Raw genomic sequence first — 17,399 nt, forward strand, 5'->3', positions numbered from 1 at the left:
TAATAAAGGTGAATAGAAAATAAAGTAAGTAAATAAAAATAAGCCGAAATTATAAGGAATTTAAGGAAAGAATCTGATAAGACTAAGTGTTAGGGCATGAGTTGATAGCCATCATTTTAGAGATGTGTTTTTTTTTGTTGAAAATATGTTTAACTCTTACGGATTATCAACTTTTAAAAAATATATTAATTTTACAAAAAATATTTATAATTTTTATTCACACTCTGTAGTTGATAATAATATTTTTGCTTCTCTTTTTTACTTTTTTACGAGTCTTTTGTTTAGTTTGGTCTGGTAAATTATTGTTTAATTGCAGTTACTGGTTTATTAGTCTTGATTGTTCTCGTCTCGTTTTGAAATGTTATATAAATGTTTGCATAATTTATATAGCGCCATTTTTATGAAAATCACCTCAAGGGTTGTATGTGATAGTGTTCTGAAATTCTTGTATTATGTCCACATTTATTACAATTCTTTTCAAGTCTTAGTTCTTTGTCTACAATGTTATCAGTGGCTAACTTTTGAACAAATTTTTAAGATTCTAGTTGAAAAAGTTCATTAACATTTAATTGTTTAGTTCGTTTAAAGAGCTTGTTGAGTCCATGGTCCAAACGATGACACACGTGTTAAATTAGTTCACCTGAAGTAGACTAATGACCGACGATGCAATGTCATCATTTTCTATCGAATCCAATACATTCGTAATACAACTCTTATCGTACCTATTGCACGTTAAACCGGAAACATTGTTCTGTAGCCCATTTACATCGTCCCTACTATGAAGAAATGAACTTCAAAGAAACGTCGCCTATAAAGAGACCACATGACGCAACGCCAGTGAGTGAGCCTGATTTCATAATTCGTAACCCTGTCATACATTGATTTCCCACACATTCGTCGAAGAGATCGCATTTCAACCACGTTTACTCGGCTTTCATCCTTCCTCTGCCAGTTTTATGTTTTACTTCCATACATAAGTGTTGGGACTAAAACTCCATTGTACACTGCCAGTTTAGCTTCGATTGACATATTTGTGCCCAATAAAATATATAGTAAAAAAAAAATACTTCGTAAGAAATGTAGGTAACGACATTGTAAAATACGTATAATAAAACTCAGTAAATTCTTAATAAAAAACAACATACATATAAAAAAACATATTAAAAGACATAATAAATAAAAAATAAAAAATGTATACTTGAACAATTAGAAATCAATAAATATCTAAATAATCCTAATTTTAAAATAATAAATGAACAAACCAACCTAATATCTTCACCACTATTAAACATATTTAAATAGACTGTTATTATTCACTTTGTTCCTTTTTGTACACGCTTATATGACGCGTAATTAATTAATAGATGAATCATGTTACGATTGCATTGATATATTTTGATAAGATATTCTTAAAAATATAAATATTGTATGATAATACATTTATGTTTATATAAATTTTCTCTTAATATTTCAATCATGTTTTAAAATTAAAATGAACAGCAACCTGTTATAATATTATTGATATTTTTTTCGACAACAATTATCTAAATTTACAAAACTATAAGGCTTCATTAATTATCTCACAATACATACTTGTATGTCAATAAATACTTACTTTGTTATATTTTCCCCGAAATTCAAATATAAATACCTAAATTCCCCATTACCTATTAAACACTTATCCTTACCCTTAACCATCGGTTTTTCCCTCAATTATGATTAATGTACATGCTGTTCATAAGATTATTTTTATTTTCTACTTAAGTACCTTTATAACTATATAAGGACATTCAATCCAAATAATCTTCACATTCGTTTGAAAATGCCCTAATAAGGCGAAAAATGACAATTGGTCACGAAGTTTTATTTTTATATGTTTATATTTGTAAAAATAAAATAAAGTATTCAGTAGACTCAAATCAGTGTTTGATTTCTAATTATAAGTTTAAATATGGAGTTCTACAAAATAAACACCAAATCAATCAATACAATCAATAAAAAATGTATGTATACAAAAAAGGTATTTAAAAAAGATAGTAAAATACGTAGCAGCAAAAAACATTATCAGAAACATAGTAAAAGATGTGATAAATAAAAATAATAAAAAATGCATATACATTGTAAAAAAATACATAGTAAAAATACAGTTAAAAGTAATGAGGATTTTCAAAAATTCAATCAATATAAATATGTTATATAGTTAAAAATTATGTTACATCCAAAACTTTTTATTTCTTTCTTTCTCGAAAGTTGCTGGGCATAATATATGATTACCCTTGTACAAAACATTTCTTTGTGTCGGGAAATGTGTGTCTATGGCATATCCGAGACAAGATAGAAGAACTGCGGTGAAACTTTAAATTAACCGAATAAAGTAATTTAAAGAGCAATACATTTGTTGTAACAAAGAGGGAAAACATTTTCGAGAAGGGAATATTGAATTCTAGGCATTTACAGTGCTTATGACCTGTCAATCGCTGGTTAAAGTGGCCACTTTACACACAATATATCATTTACTGGAGGGGCCATGTGGCCATGCGGTGATTGAGAGGTGGCTAAGGAAAAGGGTTTGGATCCCAGCAGAAAGTTTTAAGAATCTCCTACCTTCCGGATCCTATTCGGTTATTGGTGGCGTTCGTCTACTCCCAACTGAAAGAATTTCTCAATCGAATATATAAAAAAAAAGACTTTATATGCTCTTCTTAATGCTTGGCAATCGCGATGGGAATCTTCCCCTTCAGAAAGGGTTACCTTTCTTTTTTTTCCTTCAATCCGTCAGCGCTTAGAATCTTCTTGGGTTATCCCCGATCACTGGACTACGCAGTTTTTATCAGGTCATGGTAAATTTAATAAAAAAATATTTGTTTTTAATATTGTTGACTCCCCTTCGTGCTGCTGCGGATATCCTAACCAATCTTCCGAACACATCCTGTGGTCTTGTCCCTTTCCCCTTCTCTATGATCACCGAATGGAGCTTCTCGCTACTATCCGTGGCCTTGTTATAGGTCCTGTCGGATATACAGATCTGGTGGCTTCTAAAAAGAATTTCAAGGCTTTTAAAAAGTTTTGTAATCATTTCGGCGAATTGATCATGTCCAATCAATTTAATCCCAGTCAGTGAAGAATTCACTTCCCTCTCTTCTCAATCCAATGAAGTACATATTATGTACTTCTGGATTACTTTCTTTCAGCACAAAGATGTTTAGGCTACCAGATTTTAGAGAACTCCTTCGGGCAGCTTTTCTCGTTTGACAACGAGCAAATTTTCCGTGTATGTGGGCACCGCCAAGGAGACTTATGTCCTCAGATGCGGTGTGCGGTATGTGGTGGGTAAGCTACCTTCCGGACCTATCTTGTTGGTGACTGAAAGCTGGAAATGGCTCTGGGACACTCCATTTCTCACTTAATTTATAGTGGTTTTGCAATGTGCGGTAGCGGTGCGGTTACGCGGTGCTGAGCGGTAAGCGGCGGCAATGTAGATGACTCGGTGCTCAATTCTTAACTAAACTACTCTTGGGCGGTAAGAGACAGGTACAGGTGCGGGTGAGAATATTGATGTTAATGTGGGTAATATAAATATAGATAAAATCATAAATAAAATATAAGTCTGTAATATCGGCGCAACCATTCACCATTCTGCCTATGTTTAAACATCCTCACTTCCTCAATTCTTCCATCTGCTGACTTTTGTGTGTTGCAACAAATGAACGAATGAACAGCGAAAGAACGGCTAAGAATATTTACAATGCGAATGTTGATGGATGCAGAAATAGAGGTAGACCGAGAAAGACATGGCATGACCAAATCCAACAAATACTTGAAGATGGACATGTCTAAAGTCGGAATAATCGGCCCGCCTGCATGAGAAGATGTATGAATGTGGAAGAAGCGAGATCTGAATGCAAATAATGAGTGATGTGGCGTTCTATTCTCTCTGCCTACCCTTACGGGGAAACGGCGTGATGGTTTGTTGTTGTTGTTGTTGTTGTTGTAGCAACAAATTAAGATCTGAAAATAATCCCTAGAAAAGCAATCCAGCCAGTCTGCAAACATTTGGACATACCAAAACATTATTGAATTAACTAACTGGTAAAAAAAGAAGTATAAAAATTGGGAAATTGTTTTCAGGCGTTGCCTAGTAGGTGAATTGGTTCAGCCGGATAAATCTCACCCACATGATAAAGGTTTTAGCCCTTTTGCTTCACAATAGTCAACAGATGGAAGAGTTGAGGAAATGTGGATTTTTAAACATAGGCAGAATTGTGAATGTTACGCAGCGTGTAAAGTGGCCACTTAAACACTGAAACCAGCCAATGACAGGTCATAAGCCCTGTAAATGCCTAGACTCCCATATTCGCTTCTCAAAAATGTGGTCCCTCTCTGTTGCGACAAATTTAAATATGAACGGGGGAGAAAATCCAGCCAGTCTGTAAGCATTTGGATATACTCAAACATTGTTGATCTAGGTACTTGTTCATGATTAAATTCCATAACTTAAAAGAATAAATATTCTAACTTGGAATTATTTTAGTAAATTTCGAACTCTGCTCTTTTTGCCAATAGAGGTGCATTTATTCTATTAAATTTCAGTTCAAATTATTTTAATGTTACAAAAAATCCAGTGAAAAAATCATTTTAATTTGAAGGAATTTAAGGAGATAATCTTATAGGGATCCATAAAAAATACTGTTGTTTGTAAACATTTTTAATGTTCTTTGTAAAATTTCATCCTCACATTATTTTAGTATATGCATTTTTGTCGAATACAGCTCTGGTAGGGATGAAAAAAACATTTATGCTCCTAACTTTCTTCCTACAGAACAGATTAAAAAAATTAAGAGCTATAAAAATACCCTTGACAAAGCTCATCAATTTGCAAAAAACCTCGTGTAGTCTATCGAGAACAGACATACAAACTTGGTCTATTATATAGATTTAAATAAGCATACAATATGTACCAAATTTTCAAGTTAAGTACTGTGCACTAAAGGTATATCTATGATTTTATTTCATTGAAAAATATAAAAAGCAGAGTGAAACCGTGTTACTCCGTTTGAACACTCTCTTTGAACATTTGAGGTTTTTAAAACAGGGTTTTTAATTGTAATGAATAACCACGAAGTTGGTGCTTCAAATATTTATTTTTATTTTTAATAAGTTTTATTCATTTTAACAAATAAGTAACATACAAAATTGTATTTTTGTTCCCGCAAAGCCGAAGCTAATCTGCGGGTTACATTACATTTTTTTTTTAAATTTATAAGTAAGCACATAGTTTAATAATAATAAAAGAATAAAATATATTTATGCACTTAAGTTTCACTTGCTGTTTAATAATTTTTTGACTATTTTTTTAAATGAAATTAGGTTTTTTTCTTTACGATTTTCAGCTGGTATTAAATTGTACAGTTTTGGTACTACACTACCCATTGTTCTGTCACCATAGTAGTTTTTCTGTCGTGGTACCATCAGCTGCTGTGCCGATACTTGTCGGGTCATGATCTGGTAGTTTATTTTGGATTTAAAATTGCAATCGAGGAAATGATCTGTCATTATCTTATACTGACACTGTTCGTTAATTGGCAAAACGTTAACAAAATCAAATAATATTTTATTGTTGTCTTTTGCCTCATTCTTTATTTTTACAGGTACGATGATTTTTAAAATTTGTACCTGTAAGTTCAAGACTCTATCCGTATAAGATTTAAAACTTAATCCCCATATTCTTATATATATAAATTGTATATTAATAAATATTCAGTTTGATTCTTTTCATTTTCGAATCGGTCATGCAAACATTATCATTTGAATCCCCGGTGAGTGGCCCAACCTACTGCTAACTTTGCTGGTAACTCTACCGACTGTTTAATTGTAACAAAGTTTATGGAATATTTGTTGACTTGTGTGTATCTGGTAACAAAATAAATAAAACCAACCCGTTAATACAACAGACCCAGCCCTCAAATATTTTGGTAATCAAATAAACAAAAACAAACGGGAATTTTCAGCTGAATTCATAAATCTCTTTTTTTAATTTTGCTGTCTGAAATTTTAACTAACTAACCATCACGCCATTTCCCCGGAGGGGTAGGCAGAGAGGATAGAACGCCACACCACTCTGTCCTGGCACACTTCCTTTGCTTCCTTCACATTCATACATCTTCTCATGCACGCACGTCGATTATTCCGACTTTTCACATGACCACTTTCAAGAATTTGTTGTACTCGATCATGCCATGTCTTTCTCGGCCTTCCTCGACTTCTACAACCGGACACATTCGCATCATAAATCTTTTTAGCCGTTCTTTCATCATTCATTCGCTCCACATGACGGAACCATCGCAAAAGACCTTTCTTAATTTTGTCGATAATGCTTAACTCAGCCTTGCATTCTGCTCTAATTTCGACATTAGGGCACCTATCATACATTGTTTTTCCGCACATTCGCCTGACGGATCGCATTTCAACAGCATTCAGTCTACTTTCGTCCCTTTTTTTCCAACTCCATGCTTCGCTTCCATACATTAGGGTTGGTACCAGAACTCCATTATGAACTGCTAATTTAGCCTCTTGCGATAGACACTTATTTGCTACGACAGACTTTAAGGCACCATTAACTCTGTTACCGGCACTAACCCTCCTTTCAATATCCTTGTCCATATTTCCATTTCTAGTAAACATACTACCCATCATTGATACGTTTTCGTCGAAATGGACGAAATAGTTTGCTTGAAATAAAGTAACATGAAGCTTCCCATTTCGCTCATTTTCACAAAACCGTAATTATTATTTAACTCAAGCTTTTTCTCGTGCATCTGGGCCTCAGGGCAACCGTTATAATAATCTCAATTTTTCATAAAAATGGTCTATTTTTTTTTATTATTATTCTACACATTTTTAAAAAAAATTATTATGTTTTACCCAAATATTCAATTTAGAAGCCACAGGACCAAAAGCTTTTTTTAAAGTAAAAAGTATCAACAATATTTTGAGTTTGTCCAAATTTTTGTAGACAAGGACTGGATTCAACTCCCTGGGGAGCTGTTTATATTAACATTTTACAACAGAGATTTTTTTTAAATTTTTTTTATTTTTTATTTTTGCACCACAACAGGCCAGGAGGCCAAATTACAGTGGTGAATTACATCACAGAACACCCAGGCTTGAGAAAAATCACATTTAATTTTTGTGTTCTCACCGGGAATCGAACCCGAAACCTTCCGTCTGTGAGTCAAGCGTCTTGACCACTACACCACAGAGGCCGAGGAGATGAAGAACATTTAAGAGAAGGTACCATCTCTGTTGTAAAATGTTAATATAAATAGCTCCCCAGGGAGTTGAATCCAGTCCTTGTCTACAAAAATTTGGACAAATTTAAAATATTGTTGATAAATTACCTGGTCCATGAAGAAGTATAGAAATTGAAAAAATAATATTTTCAGGCGTTGCCTAGTATGTAGGTGAAATAATTCAATTAGATGAATCTCACCCGCATAAATAAAGGTTTCAGCTCTTTAACTTCACAAACATCAACAGATGAAAGAATTGAAGGAATATAGATGTTCAAATATAGGCAGAATGATGAATGTTACACAGTGTGTAAAGTGGCCACTTAAACCAGCCATTGACAGGTCATAAGCCCTGTAGATGCCTGGACTTCCATATTACCTTCTCTTAAATGTTCTTCATCTCTGTTGTAATATGTTAAAGTCAATATAACATAAATCCGTTCAGGAAAAAGGCACCAAGGGACAAGGGACGCCGTACTGGTGGGCCATCAATAACAATATTTTGGATGTATTCAGCGGAGCTTATGGAGCAGTACTGACTTGAGAACAGGTGAAATTGTTGGTCGTCGACATTATATCCTGGAGATGTCTAGTAAGTGATGTCAACACGCTTCACTCAATGACAAACGTGGCAGTTATTATTTTCTTTATTTTCTCTTTTTACTAATTAATTATTATTTTATCTAATGTAATAGATTAGATAAAATGATTACATAACTTTTTTGATTAAAGAAAAAAACATTTCTCACAAAGTGACTATAGTAGGTACAATGTTATGTTTTTATTTTAAATTTTAAATTCGGAGCTCGATTGTTGTGAACTCCTAAATCTCATTAACTTCAAAATACCTAATCGAGTCACTAGAAGTACGGAGTTGTTTGCAACTACGAGTACATACGTGGGTACTAACTATGCACGACACTCTCCGATTCCGCGTTTACATTCCTTAGCCAACAAATTTACTTGTGAAATAGACATTTTTAATACGACAATTATTAATTTTAAAACGTTCTTAAATGCACTGTTTGAAACAAATTATTAATGTCGTAATAAAACTTTCTTTTTCATACAATTCTTTCTCTGTTTTTGATGTGTATTATTATTATCTTATCTCTTTCTGATATTACTTTATCAAATGTTTTTGTGTACCGTATATTATATTATTTTCACATATATACTTACTGTTAACTATTTTTCATTATTTGTTTTTAACAATAATTTGTTGATACCATTTTTTTTATACTTGTAAGTATATGAAAATGTATATATTTTTTTGTTTGAATTCTTTAGAAGTTATTTACAATTTGCTTTTTAATTCAATTACTTTTATTATATCCATATAAATTTATTTTTTTCTTTTTTACTATGTAAAGTTTCACTTTTTATTTTGCATGGCAGTATGCTTCTTATTGTTTCTAAATGTATACAAAAAAGCATTGTTTATCTTTTAAATTTTTACGCACTATGTTTGTACTTAACTGTATATTTTTTGTAAATGCCACTTGGGCGTATTGTAAAATTAAATAAATAAATAAATGTTACTTCAATTTGAATTCCTTAATGTGGTATGATGGATCAGCGATAATGCACCAAGTCATGTCAATCCACTATTAATTTGAAAAAAATGTTCTGAAAGTTCAGTTATTATTTATTAAGCTCTTGAATAAAATGTTGTAAATAGATCAGTGTGCCATTTTTTCAAGTTAGCTTAGTAATGTTTAGTATAAAAATAAAAAGTTATTTCGTTACAAACTTTGAACTTCAATTATCTCAGAAGCAGTAATTTTGACTTAGTCCTTTTTCGCAGAGTACCCACGATGTATCCATCAAAGAGTACTGGCGATAGCGAACATCCCTGTCTTATTTTGATTTTTTTTTGTCATTTGCATATGCAATTACATCAGCTTCATTTTTATATGGAGCAGATATAATTCTCCTGTCTCTGAATTTCCCTCGTGTTTTTTTCATCACCTCAAAGAGCGTTTTACATTCTACTTTGTTAAAAGCTTTTTCTAAATCCTCAAAAGCAACATCCATATTTTGATTTGTTTTTAATATTTTTTCCCATATTATTCACAATGACAGTATGGCCTCTCTAGTTGACAAATCATATTTAGCCATCTTTCAACAGTCATATCTGTCATCTTTAGAAAGACACTAATGGTTGACAAAACAAGATATTTTATCTATATTATTTTATTAACATACAAGCGGGCCCGACAGACATTGTTCTGCCCGAACGTTGGCTTGCCTGCTATTAGCTTGGAAAAAGACTTTTCATTGATAAGTAGGTATCTAGGTACTTGTTAATGGTTGAATTCCAAAACATGAAATAATTAATTTTCAAAAGTAGAATTCTATTTGCATATGTCAAACTCGGCTCTTCTCACCAACAGGGGTGCACATTATTCGTGAATGCGTTTTTTAAAAAACGTATTGAAAGTCAGTTAGTTTTATTTTAGTATTATCAAAACTCAAGTAAAAAGAAATAAGTAGAAATATATTTTTTTTAAATGTAAGGAAAGAATCAGAAAAAGATTCATTAAAATATAATGTTGCTTGTAAACACAAAAAAACAACATCCTTTTTTTTGTATAATATGCATTCTTGTCGAATACAACCCTGGTAGGTCGATGAAAAAAACATTTATGCGTCTTACTTTTTTTTTACATATTCGATTTAAAATTTTAATATCTACGAACACGCGCAACGCAAAGACCTACATTTTGCTGAAAACCGCACGTGAATCGGTTGAGCCGTTTAGAAGGAGTTTAGTGACATCACACGTACAAAAGAATTATATTTATGAAGATGCGGAAATAGGCTTTTACGAAACTTATAATACGAGTATGATCATAATTGGTATTATTATTTTTTTAAAACAATTTTTTTTAAAACATACATTTTTTTTACCCAAGATTTAAAAACAAAAATAAAACCTTAAAATTCTGTAGAAGTTTAAAACAAAAGTATAAAACCAAATGAAACAATAAAATATTTTAAAGGATTAATATTAAAGTAAAGTTTCTTTTTCAAATAATAGTTATGATAAAAATTTAATTATCATTCATCTTCTTTGAAAAAGTTCAAAAGGTTTGTTCTACAGGAACCCCTAAATTCAATATATCCAATATGGAAATAACTATTACTGAGTTCATGGAGTCTGTTATACTTTTACTTCCGGTTATATTATGAGGAGGGAATAAAAAGAAGACATTTAATATTTAGCCATATTTCTGCGGATATTATTTACTAATGTAAATTCCCCTTCCGGAGTTACAAAAACGTTTTTAATATTGTGATTAATTTTTTTCCAGATACGCCAATCGACCAAAGAGTGTCCATATTGCTAAATGGAGAAGAATCTGAATTGTGCTTCATAAATATTGCAAATCCTAAGGTAAGTTTCAAATATTTTTTTCCTAAAATCTGTAGAGCCTTATTTCCATTCCTTCTATGTAGCAGTGGCAAACGGTGATTATGTTTGCAGAGAAGTTACAAAAAATTATCATAAATTTATACCTACACACACAAAATATATTAGTAATATATAAATTGCTGTTTTTTCTGTGGTTCTGTGTGATATATTTCTCATCCATAAAATCAACTCAAATGACGGTTATTATTAACTTTGCCATATATTATATAATGTAGCTATATTCTTTATTGTTTGAATGCATAACTAATACAAATGTTTTTTTTTAATACCACAATGAATTCAGTAGATATAATTAATTATTCCCAAAACGATTGAAAATCAACTGGCCGATTTTTTCTAGAAATTAATTTTACCAAAAACGGCCACGTCGAGTGCCACATATCTTGCAATATGACTGCACGAAAATACCGGTGGTCAACTGTATCATCTCAAATAAAAATAGCCCTTAGGAAACAATGTTCGTAATGCTGTTTTCCAAATCGATAATCTTCAAATAATTTATAATATTTGAGTTTGTCCAAATGTTCGTAGACAAAGGGCACTTAAATCAACAAATGGAAGAACTGAAGAAATATGGATGTTCAAACATAGGCAAAATGGTGAATGTTACAGTGTGTAAAGTGGCCACTTAGACCAGCCAATGACAGGTCATAAGCCCTGTAAATGCCTAGACTTCCATATTCCCTTATTTAAGGTATTCTCTTTTTGTTAATTCAAATAATTTGCGTAATCTGCAAGCTGACTATTGTAGGAAATAACCGAAACTGGATTTAAGAAGTCAAAAAGATAGCATACTTATTTATATGAACAAATAAGCTGGAGTAATCTGCTCGTTTTTTAGCTCACTGCTGGCGCTGGGTGCGTTTTATTGATACTTTTATTTATTTTTTGGAGGAAAATACAAACGTCGGCAATGATTTATAAGAAACAATTTTTTTTTTGTTTTTCTGTAAATGAAGTTACTGTTAAACCTTTTTTTGGATAGTCAAATTTAATGGTAAGCTGCGCATAATCGTTTGTATGGACGATTCGCCCCTGCTATGTAGACCAAATAAATCATAATCACAACAAAAGTAGCAAACTTGCTTCGATTAGCTTTTAAATTTTTTTAAAAATAATTTTTCTGAAAATTGTGTACGTAGTGCCTAAAAAGTAATTCTTCTTATTTCCCTTCTTCAAGGTATTCTAAGGTAAAATCCAGTCTTTTGTCTACAAACATTTGTAAAAACTCAAATACTGTAATAAAACCAACTGGTCCAAGAGGAAGTTAAAAAAATTGGAGAATTGTTTTCAGGCGTTGCCTAGTATGTGAAATAATTCAGTCAGATGAATCTACAATATTTTGAGTTTGTCCAAATTTTTGTAGACAAGGACTGGATTCAACTCCCTGGGGAGCTGTTTATATTAACATATTACAACAGAGATGAAGAACATTTAAGAAAAGGTAATATAGAAGTCTAGGCATCTACAGGGCTTATGACCTGTCAATGGCTGGTTTAAGTGGCCACTTTACACACGGTGTAACATTCACCATTCTGCCTATATTTGAACATCTATATTCCTTCAATTCTTTCATCTGTTGATGTTTGTGAAGTTAAAGAGCTGAAACCTTTATTTATGCAGGTGAGATTCATCTAATTGAATTATTTCACCTACATACTAGGCAACGCCTGAAAATGTTATTTTTTCAATTTGTATACTTCTTCATGGACCAGATAATTTATCAACAATATTTTGAGTTTGTCCAAATTTTTGTAGACATGGACTGGATTCAACTCCCTGGGGAGCTGTTTATATTAACATATTACAACAGAGATGAAGAACATCTCTTCACAACAATAAAGATTTCAGATCTTTAACTTCACTCAAATAACCAAATAAAATAATTGAAGAAATATGGATGTTCAAACATAGGCAAAATGGTGAATGTTACACAGTTGTAAAGTGGCCACTTAAACCAGCCAATGACAGTTCACAAGCCATGTAAATGCTTAGACTTCCATATTCCCTTCTTTATGGTATTCTACACCCCTGTTGTAATTTGTTAATCTTTTAAGAGTTATTAAAAAATCTCCTTCATTTCTAATTTACTCATATCGATCCAAATATTTGGAAATCTAGATTACTTGAGTTCACATTAACAGAGTTTTACTCTATTTTGATACTTATAATCTCAAAGTATTAATCTTCAAGAAACAAACTTCTTTGATAAAAGTTACCAAGAAAAACTCATTATTTTGACAAAGGACATACATTTCATCTTAAAATTAAATTCTGAAAAGCTTTACCTACAGACCAGATCAGACCATAAAAAACGGATCCAAATCCGTTTTTTTAATGAATTAATTTTTTGCCGCAACTTAATAAGATTATTGTGTACATGTTTGTGATACTGTATAATTATTAGTAGTTAACATATTAAAGATTTAATTTATTTACGATATTTTGAGGATATCTTAGTGCACGAAGACAAGGCTGGGTTTTTTTACTGACCAGTAGCTCAATCAGAAATAACATGAAATAGAAAACAATGAAATACATGTTAATAGTAAAAATAGTAAACAAAAAATCCCACAAAGGCATGGCCTGTTCGTGGGTACACAAGAAATATTTATGAATTTTTTGCTCCTATAATTAATTGACGGGTCTTATATTTTTGCATAATATAAGAAAGAGAAAAAAAATGTATTCTGTAAAAGATTAGGAGGTCCTCTTTTATTTTTTTAGTAATTAAAAAAGAAAAAAGAAAAAAACAAAAGTATTCCTTATTATTAAAGGGCAACAAAATATATCATAGGAAAAAAGTTTTATCTTTGGTTTGAATCCAAGATAGTGCGTGTTTTTTTAAAGATAAACAATTATGGACAGACTAAATCATGATCTTAATAATGTATCACTGTGGCTAAAAATTAACAAATTAAATTAAATGTTAACAAAACTAAATATATGAATATAAGAAACAAAAGAATAGAAATTACACCATCAATTGTAATAGAAAATAAAAAATTTAATGAAGTAACTGAAATTAAATATTTAGGTGTAATGTTGGATTCAAAACTTACATTTCACCAAAACGCTAAGATGGTAATAAATAAGATTGCAAAAAAAATATCAATTTTGGGAAGGATCAGATGATTTATCGATAAGGACTCTTGCAAAACTATTTACAAAGCAATTATTGAACCACACGTTAACTACTGTAGTAGCATTTTATTTTTATCAAACAAAGAAAACATAGATAAACTAACTGTATTACAAAATAAAGCCTTTAGAATCATTTTGAAAAAAAACAGATACACGAGGGTAAAGTCGATGGTAAATGAAATGAAATTATTAACATATAAACAAAGAATATTTTACAATACAATGATATTTGTTCATAAAATTATAAACTCTAATAAAAAAACAGAATTTTGGAAAAAAATTGATCGGAACCAGCATGAACACGATCACAATACTAGAGAAAAGAACAAAATTAGACTTCCATTTAGGAAAAAGGCAAAGTCACAAAATTCAATTTTATTTTAAGAAATCAAAAAGTATTACGAAATGGAAAAAAATATTTATGAAGAAAAAAACATATCAAAATTTAAAATAATGGTCAAGACATTTGTGATAAACATATTATAAATTAAATATATTTGCAATGTTATTATTAGAACACACATAACAATATGTATGATATGTGTGCCCTACTTTAAGATTTAAATAAATAAATAAATTAATTTTGGGCATAACGAAACAGGTATGATCGGTAATAATTTAAAAAAATTGGGCCTATAAAATATGCATATCTGTGCAAGCCTCGTTTTACAATGTGGTATTTCTAGCACACGATTCTTTCTTAGACTTGATCCATTTGAATTACTAGTAAATAAATTTTAATATATGTTTAAACATTTGAAAACAATATATTTATCTTTTTTCCAAAAGATTTGCTTCTTGGATTTAGACAGTTGGATTAATTGGATTGGATTAAACAAATAAAGCTTTCACTTAAACTATTAAGTTTTTCGAGTAACGATTTTTTTTTGTAATTCTTTTTTGTAATATTCTCGTTGCGGCATGGAATTATAAATTTATGCAAAAACTCAATTATTTTCTGAAGCTCGGCAGAGAAAAGTTTTTAGAAATGTTTCTTTATAATTAATTGTATTTCCCCTGGTGCAGATTCGCTCAACTTTAATTAAACGCCTGAAATAATATAATTACTACTGTAATAACAGTAAAAAATAATAGCCCCTAGTTGTGCCAGTTAAAAGTAGAATTCTTGTGCTTATGCCCTAGCCTTACGTTATTATTTTTTATTAATTAATTTAGGCTAGTAAAAAAAGGGTTTCAAAGGAAAATCGCCTCAAGGTTGTCACTTTTTGAGATTTTTGTTAACAACATCAACAACAAAAAAGATGAGCTTCGAAGCTCTATATTTCAGTAAGTACAAGGTTTAGAAAAACATTTTATACATGTAAATTGTAGGAAATTTTTCATACCAAAAAAAATTGAAATATTTTCTGTACAACGCACGAGTAAAGAGTTGTTCGGAAAAAAATCTTAAAAATTACATTGTGTTCATACTGACGCGCGCAACATGCTTGATAGGAACATACATATTTTATACATATCATACATATTTTCGCATGTGCATATATATTGTGCATGAATGTGTGCATATATGTGTATATGTATGTATATGTGTGTATATATGTATGTATGTGTATATGTTTGTACGAAGTATGTATGCTTTATATTTATGTATTTAATTGTATTTTTACATTTAATGTAAACTTAATTTTTTTTTCTTTCTTCTCTTTTGGGCTATAACTGTTTTTTTTTTTTATTTCTTCAATATTGTTTTTTATTTATAGGAAACATATTCGTAAACCATATTTGCCGCAACAAATCGGTTTCTTAGAACAGGCATTTGCCCATATAGGAACCGATTGCAACATTAGGCGTATTAATATTTCTGGCTTGCCGACCCTTCATATACTGAGCCTACTCCTAGTACTAGCAGAATTTGCCAGAGTGTTTTTTGTGCCATTTTGTAACATTGTATGTATAAACTAATAAATGAATAAAAATAAAAAAATAATAAAAATGAATACCAGGTGCGTGCGGTGGGGTTTTTGATTGGGGAAGCAATTAATTTACAAGTAAATAGTATATAAACATTTTCACTGCCCTTGAGAAATTAAAGACAAACTAAATACTATATTATATGATTAGAAATAGTAACAATAATTTTACATGTCTAGTAATAAATTGTAATAACAAATCAACCAACTTCACCATAATATATACTATAATAAGTAACTGCGAAGTATTTTGTGGCATTATATTTTATTTGACAAAAATACAGTGAAACTAAAATATATATTATCTTGTTAAAAAACCTTAACGAAAAAGAATTGGTCATTATTTGAACCGGAAAAATCAACATATGCAGTAGATTATAAAACTTTTTTCTTATAACAAATCAATAATATATTGATTTAATGTTTAAATTGTATTCTATATTTTATTTGGTATTCCTAATCCACCATAAAATAATAATTATAATCTCATGTTCAGCGCCAAAATACCAAAATTGCATCTGTGCTGCGCGGCGTTGCGTTCGCATCACATGTAAAATAATGTATTGGTATGTTTCGATTGCTTCCGTTGCCCAGTGAGAATTTAAGTCTGCGCCTGCGCGCGGACTGCGCTTTCAGTACGGCGCTGAACGGAATTTCGAATACGCTTTCATCGCAATCGTTCTTTAAATCGATACCCAGCCAGTAGCAAGTAGTACGCGCATGACAGCGCTGGTAAATGGACGCGCTAGGAGGTTATGTTTCTTTTTTATATTTTTTTTTACAAAGCAATATTAAAATTCCTCCGCAATTTATCGCGACTATTAATACAATTATTATTACATTATTTGTTTGTAGTAATCTCAATTTTAGGTATTATGACTGATAATTAATATATTAAACATGCTACTCTATAAACATTATTTGTCTAAATTTAGGAGAACCGATGGTTTTATGCGTTCTATGAACGGACTGCGTATGATATATCCAATATATCAGCAGGTATTCTTCAAAAATGGTAATAAATTTAAAGTTTTTAAAATACTCAATTTCGAATATAGTACAGTTCTTCACGGTTCTGCTTCAATATAGAAACTTCAGAACCTCTGAATCGGGTTATGGTCCCGAGGCTAGTGTTGCAGACCAACGGTTTAGAGTTCCGAGGTTCGAACTCCACTCTTCCCAACTTGATTTCAATTTTCTCATAGTGAGTTATTTACAATTTTTTTTATAAAAAAAAAAACCTAAAAGTCACATTCAATATAATTTAACAAAAGTGAACATAACCAATTTTAAAGATGACCTACTGATATCCGAAATCGAAAACAGTATGACCTTTGGCAAGGTAAAATGTACTTGACCACTGGACTAATTACAACTGTACATAATATGTATATAAGTCACATATTCCCATAACCCGCTACTTCCTTATGGCCGCTATGGGAAGATAGCGGACGTTCGAATTAGACGATTCATATATTAAATACAACAAGCAGGTAACAGGTAGCAAACAGCATGCTGGATAATTCCCTTCGAGCCTCATTTGATCGGTCCTCCAACCCTCGGTTAATAAGGATTTCAAATATTTAGAAATTTCTT

General features: G+C 31.0%; 1 protein-coding gene across 1 annotated transcript in view; it reads left to right on the plus strand.

Moving 5' to 3' along the window:
- The window catches only part of Rgk3 (Rad, Gem/Kir family member 3), a gene marked incomplete at its 5' end in the record, with an annotated part of 186,424 nt that overhangs the window by 61,927 nt on the left and 107,098 nt on the right, over positions 1 to 17,399 (plus strand). Inside the window, one exon of the mRNA XM_088230447.1 lies at positions 10,607 to 10,689. Within this exon, the coding sequence (XP_088086573.1) occupies positions 10,607 to 10,689 (83 nt within the window). The remainder of the gene's footprint in view (positions 1 to 10,606; positions 10,690 to 17,399) is intronic.

Source organism: Micrasema longulum, unplaced genomic scaffold (assembly GCF_059751315.1).
Source record: "Micrasema longulum isolate JH-2025_06_02 unplaced genomic scaffold, ASM5975131v1 h1tg000768l, whole genome shotgun sequence".
NCBI lineage: Eukaryota > Metazoa > Arthropoda > Insecta > Trichoptera > Brachycentridae > Micrasema > Micrasema longulum.